The 22,370-nt window shown below is 43.3% G+C and overlaps 1 protein-coding gene across 4 annotated transcripts in view; it reads left to right on the top strand.

Annotated features, from left to right (window-relative positions):
- The window catches only part of TRAP1 (TNF receptor associated protein 1), an 83,087-nt gene that overhangs the window by 19,961 nt on the left and 40,756 nt on the right, over positions 1-22,370 (top strand). For all 4 annotated transcript variants that reach the window (XM_064295491.1, XM_064295488.1, XM_064295489.1 and 1 more), the window contains exons 2-5: positions 4,768-4,935; positions 5,800-5,882; positions 7,101-7,241; positions 20,700-20,771. In XM_064295491.1, the coding sequence (XP_064151561.1) occupies positions 4,768-4,935; positions 5,800-5,882; positions 7,101-7,241; positions 20,700-20,771 (464 nt within the window). The remainder of the gene's footprint in view (positions 1-4,767; positions 4,936-5,799; positions 5,883-7,100; positions 7,242-20,699; positions 20,772-22,370) is intronic.

The raw sequence follows: 22,370 nt of genomic DNA, 5'->3' as shown, positions 1-22,370 counted from the left end.
GCTTAGAGTAATGTTAGGTGTGTTTACGGTTACTGTGTGGTTGCTTCTAGGCCTTCTTAGCAGGCAAAGCTAGGAGACGTATACATATATACTCACTCTCACATACACACACACTTCAGTGTTTATTACTAAATCCAATGATTGGTGGATGGATGATTAATAAAAACTAGCTCTCTAGTTTATATACATAAAAAGTATATCTCTACTATATATATATATCAAATCTAATATCTATATTTATCTACAGGAGCCCTCTTAGCACAGTGGTTAAAGCACCGGGATGCTAACTGAAAGGTCGGCAGTTGGAACCCACCAGCCACTCCATGGGAGAATGATGTGGCAGTCTGATTCTGTAAAGATAACATCCTTGGAAACCCTATGAGGCAGTTCTCCTCTGTCCTGCAGGGTTGCTGAGTCATAATCAACTCGACTGCAGTGGGTTTGGTTGAAAAAAAAAAGAACCAAACCAAATTGCTGTCGAGTCGATTCCTACTCATAGAGACCCTGTAGGACAGAGTGGAACTCCCCATAGATTTCCAAGGAGTGGCTGGTGGATTCGAACATCTGACCTTTTGGTTAGCAGCCCAGCTCCCGAGTGCATACTGATACCTCTAACGCCAGTCTCTCCTTTCCTTATTTGTTACTCTTCAATAGTGAGAAACCTAGACTCTCCTTATCAACAATATACTTATTTGCTGGATCTTAGTATATACATAATATATACATTTTCATGCCTTCGAATTATGGTGTTGGCAAAGAATTAATGAATATACCATGGACTGCCAGAAGAATGAACAAATCTGTCTTGAAAGAAGTACAGACAGAAGGCTCCTTAGAAGCAAGGATGGCAAGACTTCGTCTCACATACTTTGGACATGTCAGGAGGGATTAATCCCTGGAGGAGGACACCATGCTTGGTAAAGTAGAGGGTCTGTGAAAAAGAGGAAGACCTTCAATGAGATGGATTGACACAGTGGCTGCACCAGTGGGCTCAAGCATAACAATTGTGGGGATGGCGTAGAACTGGGTAGTGTTTTGTACTATTGTCGCTATGAGTCAGAACCTACTCAATGGCACCTAACAACAAATATATATATAAAGTCATCTCAGAATTGCTAATGCATCCCCCTTTGAAAAACAAACTTACTAACTGGAGTACAGTAACTGTGTGAAGTTCTTGAGGAGAACTTCATAATACTGACAATGCAGTGCCGTCAGAGTGCTGTTTTCCCAAGTTTTCTTAGGTTAGTTCTCTTCTTCCCCATCCCATCAGGGTGGCTGCATTCTTCCCAATACAGTGTGCACGTTTGTTACTGTTTGTGCTTCATTTTGGCTCCTGCACACCAGGGGTGGGGGGTCGGTTATTTATTTTGGGGGGTATGTGAAACACTACCATGGCTCCATGAGTCAAACGTGCAAAAAGGGGTACTCGGGAGGCCACACTCCCCTCATCCCTGACCGGTCCCCATTCTTTTCCATCCTGGTCCCATACCACCTGTAGGTAGCCAGTCTCATTACTGTCTGGTTTATCCTCTCTTTCCTTTGCACCAATTTTCCTATATCCCCTTCTTTTCTTCCATGAAGGGGAGCAAGCAAACAGTACGTAACTCTATCACTTTGGGGCAGTATTTTTAATATTGAAAGACTGGAAACGGTTTAAATGTTCATCAGTTGAGGACTAGTTAGAAACTTGATGGTATATACCCATTCCAGTGGAAGGCTGTGTGTTCATTAAAAAGAATAAGCAGCTCTATAGGCACTAACATGGAAGGATCTCTCAGATGTGGTCTTGATTAAAAATATACATGCGTAAAAGACTGGAAATAAAGAGTACTCAGTCCATAAGTCATTCAGATTTCTCTTTCTCTGGGAGCGAGTTAAGACAGGTAGTTTATGGGAGCCTCAAGATACTGAGAACCCTTAGCCTCTGCAGTTTTCAGTCTTAACCTGAGTTCTGGGTTTTCCTTGGGGTGGGATGGTTTTTGGCCGAGACTGTGATGGAATGCAGCCTGTTCCTCTCTGAAGATGGTGGAACACGAGTGGTACAGAAGGTGGGGAGAAATGGTCAGTTTAGCAAATTCTGCTGCTTCTTTTCAAACAGGATGAATCAGGACTTATTTCAAATGAAATTCCCCAGTATGGAAAACCAGCATTTCTCCTTGAGGATGTGGCATGTTATAAAATGTTGTCAGGGCCTGCAAGCAGTTATTGATTAAGTGCTCACTATGAGTTGGAATTGACTCGACGGCAATGGGTTTGGATTTTTTGGTGCCAGGCTGAGCTAGATGGCATAGGAAGAGGGTGGGAGGATTTCAGGATACAGGTGTGCAGTGTGCAGGTGAGGGCATGAGGGGCAGCAGGGCACAGAGCACAGTCAGCAAGCCAGCTGGCTCAGGCAGAAGGAGATAGATTCTGGAGGTTTGGGAGGCCTCTGCTGCCAGCCTGACGTGCTGTGTGGTCAGGAATTAAAAAAAAAAAAAAAAAAGTCCCCTGAAACCTGGGGGAATAAGCTGAGCCCAGTGGGAAGATACACTTGTCGTCATTGAAGGAATGGGTTGGAGGGCCCAACACTGCCAGCAGCTGTGAGCTCGTGGCGGTGTGAGGGCTGAAGGACCCGACCAAATAGACGGAGAGGGCCGAGGCCAGGGGAGCTGGAAAAGGGGGCAAGGGGACGTCACTGCTTGGAAGAAGACCCCAGAAGATGACATCACTGTCCTTCCCTGTTACCGGATCAGACATGATGAGGGTGAGTGGGGGGAGCAGAGGGGAGGATTGGACACAGGAATTCCTCACGGGTGGCCAGTGTGTATGAAGCTGCTCACAGAGCCAAGGAGGAGGACTGGACGTGGAGTTCTTCACGGGTGGCCAGTATGTATGAAGCTGCTCACAAAGCCAAGGTGGAGGATGCAGCTGGCCCTCAGCCCTGGGTTTCCTGCTCATCTTTCTTCCAGAGGCTTTCCTTCACTGTTCTTGATTTGAATGTCCACTCATGTCAGGGTATCTAAAGTCGCAGTGTTCTATGGCCCTGTCCTTCAAGGCTAACAGCCTTTCCTCCCTCAGGATGTCACTCCTTTATTTCAGTCCTCCCTGGTTTCCTTTCCCAAGTTCTACAGTACTTTAAAGGAGAAGGTGGTCCCCAACATTTGTGGGGAGCCTGTTTACATCCACAGGGTCTCATTGAATGTGGCCTGGGCATTGTGACAGGGAGGGCCAGGGGAGGCAGCAACAGGGCTCGGGCTCCACTGGGCAGGGGCTTGCCACACTGCATGCTGGGAGCTGGCCTAGGACGGAGCACTGGCCCTGCTGGGGTGTGAGGGTGCGCCAGGGGAGCAAGAGCTTCAGCACTCGGCCCAGCGCAGACATTCATTAAATCTTGTAATAACAAACATTCCTCAATCCCAGAAGAAATCCCCCATGTTTGTTTTTACCCACATGGATAAAGTGAAAGGTGCTGTTAGACCCAGAGAAATACGTACTTAGACTCTTTGGAAATTGAGTCTTTTCTGAGTTGGGGTAGATTGTTTTCAAGGTGTTCTGCTTAGCTATAAAGGCTGGGCTTATGTTATTTATAAATCCAGGACTAAGCCTAACAAATAACCGTGTTTTTATACCTCATAGGAATGTGGAAGTTGGTGTGTTGATTTTAAAAACCATCACCTTATTTCTGGGCATTCTGAATCGTTTCTGTCATTTACACGTCTGCAGGCAAGAGTAGGAAACAGGCAGGTGCAGTTTCTGAAGTGTACAACGCGGTCAACTTTTAGAGGATGTCTAGACTGTTTGAGAATATTAAAGCGTAAAAGTTTGGATCCCTCTTAGGGGAGCAGATATTTTTTCTCCTTTCAGTAAGTTTAACAGTAACTTAGATTATTTTGGGTTCGAGGCATGTTTGAGTTTGGTGGTGGGTTTATACTAGATCTCAGGAGGCCCTGGGTGGTATAAACCGTTAACAAGCTTGATGGCTAACTAAAAGGTTGAGGTTCAAGTGCACTCAGAGGTGCCTTGGAAGAAAAGCTTGGTGATTTACTTTTGCAAAACCAGTCATTGAAAACCCAATGGAGCACAGTTCTGCTCTGACACATATGGGGTCACCATATAGTAACTGGTTTTTATACTAGACCTCATCTGAGGAACATGCTCATGTGGGAAGTGTTTTCAGAAGGGCCTGTCCATCTTCTACTGCCTTGCCCTTGAGGTTGTGATACACCCCAATATCTTATCATTGTTGTTAGCTGGCATCAAGTCAGCCCTCCTCAGCTCATCATGACCCCATGCACAACGGGGTCAGACCATAGGGTTTTCATTGGCTGATTTTCGGAAGTAGATCATCAGGCCTTTCTTCGTAGTTCATCTTATTCTGGAAGCTCTCCTGAAACCTGTCCAGAATCCTAGCAACACTCTAGCCTCCATTGACAAACAGGTGGTGGCTGTGCATGGGGTGCACTGGCCGGGAATCAAACTCAGGTCTCCTACATGGAAGGTGAGAATTTTACCACTCAACCACTGCTGTCTCACTAACATCTTATACTTGCATAATATTAGTTACATGTGAGGGTATGTTACTGAAACCACACACTGCAACATGCGCTGGCCGTACAATATTCAGTCACTTTTGATTTCTCCTGGGTAAAGTTAGGTCTTCTGAGCAACAGCCTGCCTTAAACAAAATCCACATTGGTTTTTGCTAGACATACTAGATGTGAGCAACTTAAAGATAACTCTGTTTCTGATGTCTGATTGATTCTTTTTGTCTTTTGTCTCTTTTAGAAAAACCAGTTCTGTGTCCTTGGAGGACCACAGTCCAGTCAGAAAGCCCCTGGCGAAACCTGGCTGCAGCTAACGTCCCTATGGGACGGGCGTACGGCACACAGGCTGCTGAAGAGCAGAAGGAGGAGCCCCTACACTCAATCATAAGCAGCACAGAGACCGTGCAGGGTAACTCGAGCTTGGCTGCGGTCTAGTCTGGGACATCTTTCTTGGTTCATTGCTGGCTCACAGGGGAAAGTTTTGAGCTGGAAGCATTGCTGATCTGATAGAGCCCCCTCCTCACTCCAGAATTATGCAGGTCTTGGTGATAGGGTGATCCCCAAAATGATGGGTCTTCCATTTCCGTCTTAGCCAGGAACTTTGACTTCCATCCCAGTGTGTCTTACACCCCCTGGTGGTCGCCTGTGAGATCGCAGTGTGGTGCCCCGTCTCCAGCAGTGATTCATGGCACATCTGCTAGCAATCAGCCTTGGCCCAGCTGGACAGGATCAAATTCCCATTCTTGAGAAGCACAGAGCAGCCATCTGCAGAGCCAGTTCTGACATGGCTCCACTGCTGGTTTCCAGTGAGACAACCAGAACAGAATCTTTGACATTTGGGTTAAGAAAAAAAGTGAGGGTTTTTGTTTTTAAATAAATTAATTTGGAAACCACTTTTTGAAGAATCTGATGTTTGGTCTGGTTGTTAGTGCCAGCCTGATTCTCGTGATCGGGTAGTTTAGGAAATAAGGGCCCAGACAGTCCACCTGAGGCACCCCAAGGCATTTTTGGCATCTTAGGAGGCTGCTGTTGTGTTTTATTCTACCACATATGCCCCTTTCCTCTGAAGCCCCGTGATTTTTCTGCTCCCAAGACGTCCTTATCTAGGATTCTCTGGAGATTTTATTTCTGCTCACTTCTTTCTTTATAGTCATTTTTTTCAAAAGTATTTAAAATTCATAACCTTAAAAGCTCTTTTGAATGTTGTGTGGCATATTCCTTCACAAAAGTAGAAATTGAACTTTATTGGCTTGTGTCTGTGATTAATTACCAGGTTTCATTTCCAAGCATGAGTTCCAGGCTGAGACAAAGAAGCTTCTGGACATTGTTGCTCGTTCCTTGTATTCTGAAAAAGAGGTATGGTACCTGCCAATCACATCCAGGGGTCCAGTGCCAACAGGGTTTCTCTTGACAAAATTGTTCTTATGCTGTTCTGAGGATATGTCAGCTAGCATATTAGCTGTGAGAACACATTAAACACTGGGCAGGGCCTGATCTCAGCTGCCAGCAAGAGTTGTTTTTCCCCCACCAAAATCTGTTCCCAGTTTCATGGTTAAATCTTTGGGCCAGATAGACTCTGGGAATTAATTGACTTTTGTTGATAATTTTAAAAATCCCCCAAATATTGATACGCAGCTCTGCTGAGAGCCATTTCTGTGACATGTGAAAGCCCCATTGCAGGCATGTCCAGAGGCCCGTGTTCACTCCCACGTTACCTGGCATAATCACCCAAAAGCTTGCGGGGTCCTGGGGGCTGGAGGAAGAAGCAGCCCTGCCCTATATGGGGTAGAGCAATGAGGAGTGACAACGGAACTTTCTGAGGAGACTGAAGATCTTCTAGGGGTGACAGAACACGAAAAGGGTAGAGGAGAGTCAACGGGGCACCATTGTTCATGCTTGTTGTTGCTGGAAAGCAAGGAAGAACTTTGAAGAAGGGTAAAGCACAGTGTTACAAAGCAAAAAGGAACTTTTCGGGAAATATATCCAGGTTTGACACTGTTAAATACTGTGCTCAAGTATCTCTCTGACCAACCAGTTCTATTTTCTGGGGGTCATGTCACCCCAATCTCTCCCTCTGACCCCTGTACTGTAGCTCACTTAAAGCGGAAGGCTTGTTTGAGGCAAAGGTGCTTTCAGACACTGATAAGATAATCAAGCACTGCGTATGAGTCTGGTTTTCGATGATCCCACAAGATTAAATGAAGCCAGTGGCTCTTTTTCGTGGAGTAGGAGACACTCCTGTGAAAGATTTGGGAAAAAATGGCCTCTCACAGGTTTCTTCTTAATTTTTGGGTTAACTTAACAGATTTGAACATGCAAATTCAGGCTTGGTTTTCCAAAAAGATCAATAGGAATTGATTTACTACGTAAAATATTTGTATCAGGGAGAAGCTAGAGGCCCCACAGAAGCAGGATGTCTGCGTCTGGTCAGTCGGAGAACCTTTGTGTTTGGAGAACTGAGTGTTCTGTCGCAGTTCCCCTCAGACTCCTGACAGTTATTGCAAATGCAGCAAACCAGTAGCCAGTGCAGTGTTGATGTCCATAATTCTCAGTGCCCTGATTTCCTCCCCACAGGTGTTTATCCGGGAGCTGATCTCAAACAGCAGTGATGCCTTGGAGAAACTGAGACACAAGCTGGTGTGTGAAGGCCAGACGCTGCCAGAGATGGAGATCCACCTGCAGACCGACACTGAGAAGGGCACCATCACCATCCAGGTAGCCCCTCCATATCCAGACTGTGCAGAACCCTCTGCCTACCTGCCTCTGACGATGCCAGTGCCACTCACGGTGCAACTGGGCCTGGGAACAGATGGGCAGGGACCCGGCTTCACACATGAGCACAGAAGGGATGGGTCTGCCTTTTAGCTTTTTCTGGAGACTCCACGTAAAACGGAGGCTGTCTTTATTTTTATAATGACTTTTGTTTTATTTTACTATAAAAGTAACACTTAATCGTTATAGAAAATTTGGAAACCACAGGTAAGCAAAAAAGAAGAAAATTAAAAGTCACCCCATCATCTAGAAGATAACTGTTGTTAACGTACTAGGATATGTCCGTTTAGGTTTTTGTTCGTGTGCGTATGTTTACATATCTAAACATATTTTAAACCATGTATTGTTTTTATTTTTACTGTGCCTTAAGTGAAAGTTTAGAAATCAAATCAGTCTCTCATACAAAAATTTATCTACACCTTGCTATGTACTCCTAGTTGCTCTCTCCCTGATGAATCAGCACACTCCCTTCTTTCCACCCTATATTCCCTGGGTCCATTCAGCCATCTTCTGTCCCCCTCTGCCTTCTCATCTTCCCTCGAGACAGGAGCTGCCCGCATAGTCTCACGTGTCTACTTGAGCCAAGAAGCTCACTCCTCACCAGTATCATTTTCTATCTTATAGTCCAGTCCAATCCCTATCTGAAGAGTTGGCTTTGGGAATGATTCCAGGCTAACAGAAGGTCTGGGGACCATGACCTCTAGAGTCATTCTAGTCTCAGTCAGACCATTAAGTCTGGTCTTTTTATGAGAATGGGAGTTCTGCATCCCACTGCTCTCCTGCTCCCTCAGGGATTTTCTGTTGTGTTCCTGTCAGGGCAGTGATCGGTTATAGCCAGGCACCATCTAGTTCTTCTGGTCTCAGGCTGATGTAGTCTCTGGTTTATGTGGCCCTTTCTGTCTCTTGGGCTCATAATTGCCTTGTGTCCTTGGTGTTCTTCATTTTCCTTTGATCCAGGTGGGTTGAGACCAATTGATGCGTTTTAGATGGCCGCTTGCTAGTGTTTAAGACCCTATGTGCCACTCTCCAAAGTGGGATGCAGAATGTTTTCTTGATAGATTTTATTATGCCAATTGACCTAGATGTCCCCTGAAACCATGGTCCCCAGACCTCCACTCCTGCTACTCTGGCCTTCGAAGTGTTCCGTTTGTTCAGGAAACTGCTTTTGGTTTAGTCCAGTTGTGCTGACCTTTCTGGTATTGTGTGCTGTCTTTGCTTTCACCTAAAATAGTTCTTGTCTACTATCTAATTAGTGAATACCCCTCTCCCTCCTTCCCTCCCCACCCTCATAACCATCAAAGAATGTTTTCTTCTGTGTTTAGACTATTCCTTGAGTTCTTACAATAGTGGTCTCATACAATATTTGTCCTTTTGCAACTGACTAATTTCACTCAGCATAATGCCTTCCAGATTCCTCCATGTTATGAAATGTTTCACGGACTCATCATTGTTCTTTATCAATGCGTAGTATTCCATTGTGAGAATATACTGTAATTTATCCACTTATCCATTGATGGGCACCTTGATTGGCTCCATCTTTTTGCTGTTGCAAACAGAGCTGCAGTGAAAATGGGTGTGCATGTATCTGTTTGTGTAAAGGCTCTTCTTTCTCTAGGATGTATTCCAAGGAGTGGGATTGCTGGATCATATGGTAGTTCTATATCTAGCTTTTTGAGGGAGCACCAAATTGATTTCCAAAGTGGTTGTACCATTTTACATTCCCACCAGCGGTGTATAAGTGTTTCAATCTCTCCACAACCTCCCCAACATTTATTATTTTCTGTTTTTTGGATTAATGCTAGCCTTCTTGGAGTGACATGGTATCTCATTATAGTTTTGATTTGCATTTCTCTAATGGCCATGAGCATTTCCCCATGTATCTGTTAGCTGCCTGAATTTCTAATTTGGTGAAATGCTGGTTCATGTCCTTTGCTCATTTTTTAATTGGGTTATTTGTCTTTTTGTAGTTGAGTTTTTGCAGTATCATGTAGATTTTAGAGATCAGGCGCTGATCAGAAATGTCGTAGCTAAAAACTTTTTCCCAGTTTGTAGGTAATCTTTTTACTCTTTTGGTGAAGTCTTTGGGTGAGCGTAGGTGTTTGATTTTTAGGAGCTCCCAGTTACCTAGTTTCTCTTCTGGTGTTTGTGCATTGTTAGTCATGTTGCATATATCGTTTATACCGTATTTTAGGGCTCCTAGCGTTGTCCCTGTTTTGTCTTCCATGATCTTTATCGTTTTAGATTTTATATTTAGGTCTTTGATCCATTTTGAACTAGTTTTTGTGCATGGTGTGAGGTACAGGTCTTGTTTCATTTTTTGGCAGATAGATATCCAATTATGCCAGCAACGTTTGTTAAAGAGACTATCTTTTCCCCATTTAACTGACTTTGGGCCTTTGTCAAATATCAGCTGCTCATAGGTAGATGGATTTATGTCTGGATTCTCCATTGTGTTCCACTGGTCTGTGTATCTGTTATTGTACCAGTACCAGGCTGTATTGACTACTGTGGTGGTATAATAAGTTCTAAAATCAGATAGTGTGAGGCCTCCCACTTTGTTCTTTTTCAGTAATGCTTCACTTATCTGGGGCCTCTTTCCCTTCCGTATGAAGTAGGTGATTTGTTTCTCTATCTCATTAAAAAACATAGGAATTTGGATCAGAATTGCATTGTATCTATGGATCACTTTTGGTAGAATAGACATTTTTACGATGTTGAGTCTTCCTGTCTGTGAGCAAGGTATGTTTTTCCACTTATGTAGGTCTCTTTTGGTTTCTTGCAGTCGTGTCTTGTAGTTTCCTTTGTATAGGTCTTCTACGTCTCTGGTAAGATTTATTCCTAAGTATTTTATCTTCTTGGGGGCTACTGTAAGTGGTGTTGATTTGGTGATTTCCTCTTCAATGTTCTTTTTGTTGGTGTAGAGGAATCCAACTGATTTTTGTACATTTATCTTGTAACCAGATGCTCTGCTGAACTCTTCTATTAGTTTCAGTAGTTTTCTTGAGGATTCTTCAGGGTTTTCTGTATATAAGATCATATCATCTGCCAATAGAGATATTCTTACTTTTCCTTACCAATCTGGATGCTCTTTATTTCTTTATCTAGCCTAATTGCTCTGGCTAGGACCTCCAGGCCAGTGTTGAATAAGAGTGGTGATAAAGGCCATCCTTGTCTGTTTCTCCTTCTTAAGGGGAATGCTTTCAGTCTTTGTCCATTTAGGATGATGTTGGCTGTTGGCTTTGTATAAATGCCCTTGGTTTTGTTGAGGAATTTTCCTTCTATTCCTGTTTGGCAAGAATTTTTATCATGAATGGGTGTTGGACTTTCTCAAATGCCTTTTCTGCGTCAATTGATAAGATATGTGGTTGTTGTCTTTTGTTTTATTTATATGATGGATTCCATTGATTGTTTTTCTAATTTTGAACCATCCCTGCATACTTGGTATGAATCCCACTTGGTCATGGTGAATTATTTTTTCGATATGTTGTTGAATTCTATCGGTTAGAATTTTGTTGAGGATTTTTGCAGCTAAGTTCATGAGGGATATAGTTTTGTGATTTTCTTGTGGTGTCTTTACCTGGTTTTGGTATCAGGGATATGCTGGCTTCATAGAATGAGTTTGGGAGTATTCCATCCATTTTTATGCTAAAATACCTTTAGTAGTAGTGGTGTTAACTCTTCTCTGAAAGTTTTATAGAACTCTCCAGTGACGCCATCAGGCCCATGGCTTTTTTTTTATTGAGAGGTTTTTAGTTAACTTTTCAATCTCTTCTTTTGTTACGGGTTTATTTAATTGTTCTACCTCTGTGTTAGTTTAGGTAGGTAGTGTGTTTCTAGAAATTGATTCATTTCTTCTACCCAAAAACCCTAAAACCCAGTGCCGTCGAGTCAATTCCAACTCATAGCGACCCTATAGGACAGAGTAGAACTGCCCCGTAGAGCTTCCAAGGAGTGCCTGGCGGATTTGAACTGCTGACCCTGGGATTAGCAGCTGTAGCACTTAACCACTACGCCACCAGGGTTTCTCCATTTCTTCTAGGTTTTCAAATTTGTTAGAGTACAGTTTTTCATAGTAATCTGTTATGATTCTTTTGATTTCAGCTGGGTCTGTTGTGGTGTCGCCCATCTCATTTCTTATTTGGGTTATTTGTTTCATCTCCTGTTTTTCTTTTGTCAGTTTGGCTAATGGTTTATCGTTTTTTTCAAAGAACCGGCTTTTGGTCTTGTTAACTTCTTCAACTCTTTTTCTGTTCTCTGTTTCATTTAATTCAGCTCTTAATTTTTTTTATTTGCTTTCTTCTGGTGCCTGAGGGTTTCTTTTATCACGCTCTATTTGCTCAAGTTGTAGGGATAATTCTTTGATTTTGGCCCTTTCTTCTTTTTGGATGTGTGCATTTATTGATATAAATTGACCTCAGAGCACTGCTTTCTCTGTGTCCCAAAGGTTCTGATAGGAAGCGTTTTCATTCTCATTGGATTCTCTGAATTTCTTTATTTCATCCTTAATGTCTTCCATAACCCAGTCTTTTTTGAGCAGAGTATTGTTCAGTTTCCAAGTGTTTGATTTCTTTTCCCTGCTTTTTCTGTTATTCATTTCCACTTTTATGGCCTTATGGTCAGAGAAGATGCTTTGTAATATTTCAACGTTTTAGATTCTGCTAATGCTTGCTTTCTGACCTAATATGTGATCTCTTCTAGGGAATGTTCCATGTGCACTAGAAAAGAAAGTATACTGGACTGCTGTTGGGTGGAGTGTTCTGTATATGTCTGTGAGGTCCAGTTGGTTGATTGTGGCATTTAGATCTTCCGTGTCTTTATTGAGCTGCCTTCTGGATGTCCTGTCCTTCAACGAACGTGATATGTTAAAGGCTCTTACTATTTTTGTGGAGCTGTCTGTCTCATTTTTCAGTGCTGTTAGAGTTTGTTGCATGTGTCTTGAATCCCTGTCATTGGCTTCATAAATATTTAATGTGGTTATATCCTCCTGTTATATTGTCTCTTTAATCATTATATAGTGTCATTCCTTATCTTTTGTGGTAGATTTAACTTTAAACTCTATTTTGTCAGAAATTAATATTGCTGCTCCTGCTCTTTTTTGATTGTTGTTTGCTTGATATGTTTTTTTCCATCCTTGTGAGTTTTAGTTTGTGTCTTTAAGTGTAAGGTGTGTCTCTTGTAGGCAGCATATAGGTGGATCGTGTTTTTTTAATCCATTCTGACAGTCTGTGTGTCTTTATTGTTGCATGTAGTCCATTTACATTCAGCGTTGTTGTGGATAGGTATGAGTTTAGTGCTGCCATTTTGGTCTTTTTTTTGTGTGTTTTTGACAGTTTCTTTTTTCCACTTAATTTTTTGTTCTGCATAGTTTATCTTCATATGTTGTCTTTTCCTCTTATTCGTTGTTGTTGATTTGTTTTTGCTGAGTCTTTGTGTTTTTCTTGTATTATATTTTGATACGTAGAATCGTTATTCTTGTTTGTGGTTACCTTAATATCTACCTCTATTTTTCTAAGTTTAAGCCTAACTTTTATTTCTTTATATCGCCTTGACTTCCTCTCCGTATGAAAGATGTATGACTACATTTTTTAGTCCCTGTTTATTGTTTTAATTTTGTCATCTTTTATATAATGACGTCGCTTTTTCCCTGTTTTGAGGGTTTTTCTGGTCTTGATTTACTTTTGTGATTTCCCTATCTGGGTTGACGTCTGCTTGATCTGTCCTGTGTTCTAGTCTTGGGTTGATATCCAATATTGATTTTTTAACCAGAGAACTCCCTTTATTATTTCTTGTAGTTTTGGTTTGGTTTTTACAAATCCCTTAAACATCTGTTTATCTGTAAATATGCTAATTTTGCCTTCATATTTGAGAGACAGTTTTGCTGGATATGATCCTTGGCTGGCAGTTTTTTTCTTCAGTGTTTTATATAGGTCATCCCATTGTCTTCTTGCCTGCACACTTCCTGCTGAGTAGTCCGAGCTTATTCTGATTGACTCTCCTTTGTAGGTGACTTTTCGTTTATCCCTAGCCTCTCTTAGAAACCCTGGTAACGTAGTGGTTAAGTGCTATGTCTGCTAACCAAAGGGTTGGCAGTTCGAATCCACCAGGCGCTCCTTGGAAACTCTATGGGGCAGTTCTACTCTGTCCTATAGAGTCGCTATGAGCTGGAATCAACTCGATGGCACTGGGTTTTGGGTCTCTTAGAATTCTCTATTTATCTTTGGTTTGACAAGATTGATTATAATATGTTTTGGTGACTTTTTTTATAATTTTTATTGTGCTTTAAGTGAAAGTTTACAAATCAAGTCAGTCTCTCACACAAAAACCCATATACACCTTGCTACATACTCCCAATTACTCTCCCCCTAATTTTTTTTTTTTTAATGAGACAGCTCTCTCCCTCCCTCGACTCTCTCTTTTCGTGTCCGTTTTGCCAGCTTCTAACCCGCGCTACCCTCTGATCTCCCCTCCAGGCAGGAGATGCCAACATAGTCTCCAGTGTCCACCTGATCCAAGAAGCTCACTCCTCACCAGCATCCCTCTCCAACCCATTGTCCCGTCCAATCCATGTCTGAAGAGTTGGCTTTGGGAATGGTTCCTGTCCTGGGCCAACAGAAGGTCTGGAGGCCATGACCACCGGGGTCCTTCTAGTCTCAGTCAGACCCTCAAGTCTGGTCTTTTTATGAGAATTTGGGGTCTGCATCCCACTGCTCTCCTGCTCCCTCAAGGGTTCTCTATTGTATTCCCTGTCAGGGCAGTCATTGGTTGTAGCCGGCCACCATCTAGTTCTTCTGGTCTCAGGATGATGTAGTCTCTGGTTCATGGGGCCTTTTCTGTCTCTTGGGCTCGTAATTATCTTGTGTCCTTGGTGTTCCTCATTCTCCTTTGGTCCAGGTGGGTTGAGACTCATTGACGCATCTTAGATAGCTGCTTTCAAACATTTAAGACTCCAGATGCCACTCTTCAAAGTGGGATGCAGAATGTTGTCTTTATAGATTTTATTATGCCAATTGACTTAGATATCCCCTGAAACCATGGTCCCCAAACCCCCACCCCTGTTACACTGGCCTTTGAAGCATTCAGTTCATTCAGGAAGCTTGTTTGCTTTTGGTTTAGTCCAGTTGTGCTTACCTCCCCTGTATTGTGTCTTGTCTTTCCTGTCACCTAAAGTAGTTCTTATCTACTAATTAGGGAATATACTTCTCCCACCTTCTCTCCCTCTCGCCTCTCACAACCACAAAAGAATGTTTTTCTCTCAGTTTAAACTGTTTCTCAAGTTCTTATAATAGTGATCTTATACAGTATTTGTCCTTTTGCAACGGACTAATTTCACTGAGCATAATGCCTTCCAGATTGCTCCGTGTTATGAAATGTTTCACAGATTCCTCACTGTTCTTTATGGATGCGTAGTATTCCACTGTGTGAATATACCATATTTTATTTATGCATTCATCTGTTGATGGGCACCTTGGTTGCTTCCATCTTTTTCTATTGTAAACAGTGCTGCAATAAACATGGGTGTGCCTATATCTGTTTGTGTAAAGGCTCTTATTTCTCTAGGATATATTCCGAGGAGTGGGATTGCTGGATCATATGGTAGTTCTATTTCTAGCTTTTTAAGGAAGCACCAAATCGATTTCCAAAGTTGTTGTACCATTTTATATTCCCACCAGGAGTATATAAGTGTTCCAGTCTCTCCACAGCCTCTCCAACATTTATTTTTTTGTGTTTTTTGGATTAATGCCAGCCTTGTTGGAGTGAGATAAAATCTCACTGTAGTTTTGATCTGCATTTCTCTAGTGGCTAATGATCGTGAACATTTCTTATGTACTTGTTAGCTACCTGAACGTCTTCTTTAGTGAAGTGTCTATTCATATCTTTTGCCCATTTTTTAATTGGGTTATTTGTCTTTTTTTAGTTGAGTTTTTGCAGTATCATGTAGATTTTAGAGATCAGGTGCTGATCACAGGAATGTCATAGCTAAAAACTTTTTCCCAGTCTGTAGGTAATCTTTTTACTCTTTTGGTGAAGTCTTTGGATGAGCATAGGTGTTTGATTTTTAGGAGCTCCCAGTTATCTAGTTTTTCTTCAGCATTCTTAATCATGTTTTGTATACTGTTTATGCCATGTTTTAGGGCTCCTAATGTTGTCCCTATTTTTTCTTCCATGATTTTTATTGTTTTAGATTTTATTTGTTGGTCTTTGATCCATTTTGAGCTCGTTTTTGTGCATGGAGTGAGGTACGGGTCTTGTTTCATTTTTTTTTACAGGTGGATATCCAGTTACGCCAGCACCGTTCGTTAAAAAGACTGTCTTTTCCCCATTTAACTGTTTTGGGGCCTTTGTCAAATATCAACTGCTCATATGTGGATGGATTTATGTCTGGATTCTCAATTCTGCTCCATTGGTCCATGTATCTGTTGTTGTACCAGTACCAGGCTGTTTTGACTACTGTGGTGGTATAATAGGTTCTAAAATCAGGTAAAGTAAGGCCTCCTACTTTGTTCTTCTTTTTCAGTAATGCCTTATTTATCCAGGGCTTCTTTCCCTTCCATATGAAATTGGTGATTTGTTTCTCCACCTCATTAAAGAATGTTGCTGGGATTTGGATTGGAATTGCATTAAATGTATAGATCGCTTTTAGTAGTTGGTGACTTTCTTTTGAGATCTGCTTTATTGGGGGCTTGATGAGCATCTTTCACGATATCAGAGAAGTTTTCTGCCCACGAATCTTCAACAATTCTCTGTATTTTCTGTTATCTCACCCTGTTCTGGTAATTTCTCTTGGTAGAGTCCCATGTGATTCTTAGGGTTTCTTATAAAAAATTTTCTTAGTTTCTTTAAATTCTTTTATCTCATTTTCCTTTGAATATATTGATCCATGTGTTTAATCTTCAGTCTCGCTAGTTCTGCCTTCCATTTCCTCAGTTGTCCTCATCTGACTTTCTATTGAGTTGTCTATTTCTGTAATTTTATTGTTAATCTTCTCAATTTCTGATTGCTGTCTCTCTGTGGATTCTTGCAGCCTATTAAATTTTTCATTATGTTCTTGAATAACCTTTTTAACTTCTTCGGCTGTTTTATCTGTGTGTTCCTTGCTTTGTTCTGCATTTTGCCTGATCTCGTTCCTGATCTCTTGAAGAGTTCTGTGTATTAATCTTTTGTATGCTACATCTGGTCATTCCAGTAATACTTCTTCCTCCAGAAGATTCCTGATTCTTTTTTTGAGAGGTTGTTGATGCAATCGTCGTCTGCTTTATGTGTTTTGATATTGACTGTTGTCTCTGAGCCATTTATAAATTATTGTATTAGTTTATTTTATGTTTTGCTTACTGTATCGTAGCTTCTTGTTTTGATATGCCCAAGTGGGCTGCTGGAGTGAGCTAACTTGATTATTTTCACTTTTGAAACTCTAACAACCTGTCACAAGATGGCGAGAGCTGTTATCAGGTATATGAGCCTGGGAGTCCATTTACTTTTTTTGTATGGGTTCGGCTCGGGTGTCCAGGTAGTTGGTCATCAAGTGTGTGGTACAGGCTTTGTCCTACAGTCTTAGAGGGGCAGGGCTGATTAGTGTAGGCACAGGTATCTCGTTGCAGCAGGGGGGGGTCACACTTTGAACAAGGCAGGGGGCTGACAACTGTCACCCGAGTGTCTTTGATGAAATCACATCCCTGTTCCCTAGAGTGCACAGGTAGATGGGTTTTGCAGCCAGACCATGGGCACCTAGTACTTTTGGATGTAAGGACTGGGAGGCACCTCTTATCCTTGAACCCCTGTTGTGGGTAGCTAGATTACGTGGATGGAGCCACCAGTCCTCAGGCCCCTGATATGGGTAGGTGAGGTCCCTGTTTCATAGGCAAAGTGATGTTAAACATCAGAAATCCACCTCTCCACTGCATAGTTGAAACAGTTGAAGCCAGGTCTCAAGCACACGCACTGGCTGCCAACAAGAGCCTAATCTCCTGAAATGGGCCCACATACGTCCATTCAGGGGTAAAGGGTATTCAAAGTCCGTGGACTGTTTGAGCCTGGACAGGAACCACTTCTGTCTTGAGCTTCCCAGCTTAGTGGAGCTGGCAGATTATCTTTTCCCCCAATTGTGAATTTACTCCTTCTTCAAGGTCCGAGGAATGGCTCAGGGCGTGTAGCAGGACTTATCGCAGGCTCAGGAAAATCAACAGCCACTGATAGCAGGTTGGCGGCTGAGGGTGCAGTAAAATAAATGCAAGTACTTAGCTTTTGCCGAGTGCTCCATCCTTCTCTGGTTCTCGAGGTGTGAGTAGACTGTGCGGTTTGCTGTCTCCCTGAGAAAACCATATCCCGAACGCTGCCACCAGCCCCGCCACGGTCACTCCAGGGGATCGCGCCTGAAGGGTTCTGGTTCCCACTGAGTCAGGTCTGGCAACTCCTTGCCGCTTCTAAACTGTCTCTCCCTCACCCTGCCTCTCAGTCCAACCTCCCATCTTTGCCTTTGATGTTCAGGACTCCTAACTTGTCATATATATTGTAATCATTTCACTTGTTTTTTCACGTCGTTGTTGTAAGAGAGATCACTGGAAGCATCTGACTACTCCTCCATCTCGGCCCCGCCTCATATGTATCATTTTTTAATGTACTGTTCATATTTTAAACTGTAGTTGTGTGCCACATAATGTCTGTTCAAAAACATCCCACCACATGTACGTCTATGGTCCCATGAGGTTTTTTTTTTTTAAAAAAAGGGAAAGCAGGTCTTCCTTTGTTTATTATTTCCCTGTAATGGTTTTAAAGACCCCAACCCCCAGAGTGGATGAGCAGCAGGGCTCGAGGGCACATCCCAATTCCAGCAGCACCACCTCCTTCTCCATTCCCGCCTCAGGTGGTGGAGTTGGCCTGGAGTACTTGCAGGCTCCTGGCTCCTCCTCGCATGCACACAACCACTCCCTGCCTGGCCCCCACAGCCACCTCTCTGTGTCCCCGTATGCCCCTGGCCCAGTGTGGCCAGCAGCCACATACCTGCCAAGGCAGGCCTCCTGTATCCAGTGGATACAGCTCTTGGGGTTTGTCTATTGGGCTCCCCTAGGGTTTTAATATAAAAGGCTTTACGGGAGTTGGTTCATAACTATGGATCGTGTGGGGACTGCCTGTATATAACATGGTGTTCATACAACGTCCAAGTCGTGCAGTATCCTATGTCATAGAATGTATCGTGGACAGTAAGCAACATGTGACTGTATGCTTTTCTTTCTTATAGAGGCTGTTTCCACACATTTGTAAATATTCTGTGCCAGTGTTTTTAAGAGCAGCTCACTGTGTGGATTAACAGTCTTGATTTAGATGAAGCAGTGTTTTGGGTTGCTGTTCTAGCCTTTTGAAAACTGTATGGTCAGAAAGGTAGAAAGGCAAGAGGGGCCCGTCCAGCCATGGCCATGAGGGGCATCATGGTCCCGAGATGGCTGTGTCAGGACCTGCCACTCCAGGGGTGCGGTATGTTTGGGGGTGTCATCTCTGCAGCGAGGTGGAGGAGTGCAGCTCAGTGGGGCCTTTGTGGGCAAGGGTCCTGCCTGGCGTGTTGGCTCCAAGGCTGTGCTGGGCACTTGAGAGAAGGAGGGCCTGGGAGTTACCTGGAACCTTAGTCCAGACTCAGGGGACATTATCTGTGTGGCTGTACTTCTCAACTCCATTCTGTCATTTCATCTCTGTCTGTCCTTAAGTGCCGGCATCACAGGGTCTTAACTATTGTAGCTTTATGCATCACAGGAAGTCTTAGTATTAGCTAGTATACGTTTTTCAACTTTGTTCTTTTTGAAAACGTTTTTTAAATATCCTAGGTTCCTTATCATTTCTGTATACATTTTAGAATCAGCTTGTTGTTATTTATAAAACCTGCTGAGATTTAAATTTAGGCTTAGGTCAATTTGGGAAGAAATCTAAGCGAGTCGAATGTGAATATGGGAACTGTTGACTGTTTTCTCCCTTTGTCAGCCCAGCACTAACCACCTTAAGGTTCTACTGAAATCTGGAAGGTGCTAATGTAACACTGTACTATAAATTATACCTAATGACTAATATCAACAAGAAGTTCATTCTAAGCAGCTTAATTGTAACTGTTACATGTTTCTCAGTAAACGGATCCGGCAGGGTGCTGGGCTGTTGCCACCAGTACTTAGGAGGAATTAACAAAGACCTTACCCTGTGTTGAATCCTGGGCTCAGCCATGTGGTGTGGGCAGTGCAATTCCCTTGGGATGTGGTTTGCAGGGCTGGGGCGGTGGCAGGTTCCCACTAGATGATGTCCATTCCCCATAAAAAAAAAAATTTTTTTCCCCCCTATGCGTGGGCTAAATGGTTAAGGTCTTCACCTGGCATGGTGTCTGTGGGTCCCACACAGGCTCAGAGTTGCATCATGTGACCAGCCCTGCTCTGTCGCTGCCTTCTCAAGTGGAGCGGCTGATGGGACAGCATCGCCATCCTGGTCCTGGCAGGCACCATGGCACCCGTGGGCTGTCCTTGAGGGGAGTGTTTAGAAACGATGTACTGGAAGAAGGCCAAAAACTGCTTCCGAGTGCTTTGTCCCCAAGTTCATAAAGCGATGGAAGCTTGGTAGTAGCAAATGCCTGGCTTCAGGATGAGTGGGTCGCAGCCGCGTCACAGTGATTGAGAAGCAGGGACTCCGAGTAGGCATCTGCCAGGCTTTCACAGGAGCAGGGGTGCAGCTGGTTGTTGAAGATTCTAGGATCCATGTAAGTGCTCCCACTGCTCAGGGTGGTGCTGGGAAGCCAGGTGTCCCTGTGCAGTCACGCTTCTTAAAACGTGTGCCTCCACTGTTGGCATTCTCTTACCTCAGACTGTTCTGGATTGTTAGAGCCACCGAAGGAGAAGCCGGGATAAGATGCACACAAGGCCATGTTTTTATGTACTGTATTTTAGGTGAAAGTTTACAGGACAAATTAGTTTCTTATTAAAAAAGTAAACACAGGTTGTTTTGTGACATTGGTTGCAATCCCTTCAATATGTCAGTACTCTCCCTCTTACCCTTTCCACCCCGGGTTTCCCGTGTCCATTAGTCCAGTTTTTCTGCCCCTTCTTCCTTGTCGTCTTGGCATTTGAGCAGGTGTTGCCCATTGGTCACATATATCTGATTGAACTAAGAAGCATGTTCCTCACGTGTGGTATTGTTTGTTTTATAGGCCTATCTAATCTTTGGCTGAAAGGTGGGCTTTAGGAGTGGCTTCATTTCTTGAGTTAGCATACCTGGGGCCATAGTCCTTGGGACGATTTTTAATAAAGAAAGCTCCTCTCCTACCCTTTTGGTTTTCTCTCATGAGCCTGAGTCGATGTGACTACAGGTGATCTTTCTGATGAGTGTGTAGAGGGGGCTTACTGGCCCATGGTTTGGCACTTAGAGTCTCTCTCTCCTCAGGACACTGGCATCGGGATGACACAAGAAGAGCTGGTGTCCAACCTGGGAACAATCGCCAGATCGGGGTCAAAGGTGAGCACCGGCTGCCCCCACTGCCTCTTCCTGTTTGGTTGATGTGTAGTTGCTGCCACTCGTGGGGCGGGAGTCCTGAGGTGCTAGATGTGAAAGCCAGGAACAAGTGACCAGGTGCCTACTGCCTGTCGGTGTTGTGGGAATGTTCTGTGGTGTGATTTAATTTTATTGTTGCAGTGACCTCTGCAGTAGACTCTGTTAATACTCCCATTGTGTAGACAACGAGACTGAAATAAGCACTTTGCCCATAGCAAGATGTCAGTGGACCCTCGTCTCAAAGCCTATCAGCCCAAGTCCTGGCATGGCTTCCTGCCTCGTGATGCAGGTCTTCCGATACCTCTCTTAGCACTTCTGTAAGCTGTGCAGGCTTAGGGCAAGGAGGGCCTTTCTCCCCCAGACAGCACTGGGCCGTGTCTGTACTTGGATGGTTCTTGTCAGAACCACCTTGTGGAGGCAAACAGTCATGAGGAGTGTGGCTTCAGAGCCGTGGTGGGAGACACATGTGGTGATTGACATGTCCTCCTCGCCAGCGTGTCTGCGCGAGCCCAAGACAGAGGCTGGTGGCCCTTGGCTACCTTCACACGTCTTGGTGACAAAATGCTTTCCTGTTGGTTTGAGTGATACCTAAAATGGCACTTTATGTCAACTGCTTTAAGGTAGCCTAGTTGTTGGTCCAAAGTGATTTACAGGAATACCTGCCTTTGAAAACTACTTAACCACGGTTAATTCTTTTTTTTCCTCTTTAAGTTTTTGCTGTGTTTCCAGCAAGGATAGCCACTAGCCACATGTGGCTGTGTAAATTTAAATTAATTAAAATTAACTTTTAAAATGTAGCTCCTCAGGTGCACTAGCCACATTTCAAGTGCTCATGTAGTTGATGCTACCATATTGGACAGCACAGATAGAGAACACATCCATCGTCGCAGAAAGTTCTCTGGGACAGCCTGGCCACAGCAGTGAGCGTGTATGCTTCACTTAATCTTTAATCCTGGGAGCTTTGGTCATGTTGGATTGTAATGGTTAAGTGCCTTATGATACTACAATAGAGCATATACTGTCTTTGCACGAAGCTTAGAATCTAGGAGACATCATGGAGAAGACAAATTTAGAAGTCTTCTCTCTTCCTGCCCTCTGAAAAAAATAGGGTAGGTTTCTAAGGAGAAGAGGGATGGACACAAGAAAGCTGGAGCAGACCTGGAGCCGGGCCAGAGAGCACATTTTCAGCTGTCTGAGGCCCCAGCTGCTTAGTTCTCCAAGACATCCTGGGTACAGACAGTAAAGGAGACCAACGCTTGGTTAACTGATCATCTTTTAAAAGTCTACAATGAATTATATTAATGACTCTCTTTCGTCAGTAAGTCCTAGTTCCTGAAGATTTTCTCCCGTGTTTTCTTCTCAAAGCTTTATAGTTTTACGTTTTGCATTTAAATCTATGGTCCATTTTGAGTTTGTTTTCATGTAAGGTGTGAGGTTTAGGCCAAGGGTCACGTCTTTGCCTGTGGATGTCCAGTGTCTTCTGCACTGTTTATTAAAAAGACAGTTTTTGCACCTTTGTCAAAAGCCAGTTGGCCATGTGTGTGCAGGGCTATTTCTGGGTTC

This window comes from Loxodonta africana, chromosome 12, assembly GCF_030014295.1.
Source record: "Loxodonta africana isolate mLoxAfr1 chromosome 12, mLoxAfr1.hap2, whole genome shotgun sequence".
In the NCBI taxonomy this organism is placed as follows: Eukaryota; Metazoa; Chordata; class Mammalia; order Proboscidea; family Elephantidae; genus Loxodonta; species Loxodonta africana.
Note: the sequence above shows the minus strand (reverse complement) of the source record. Positions and strands in the feature narration are given on the sequence as shown.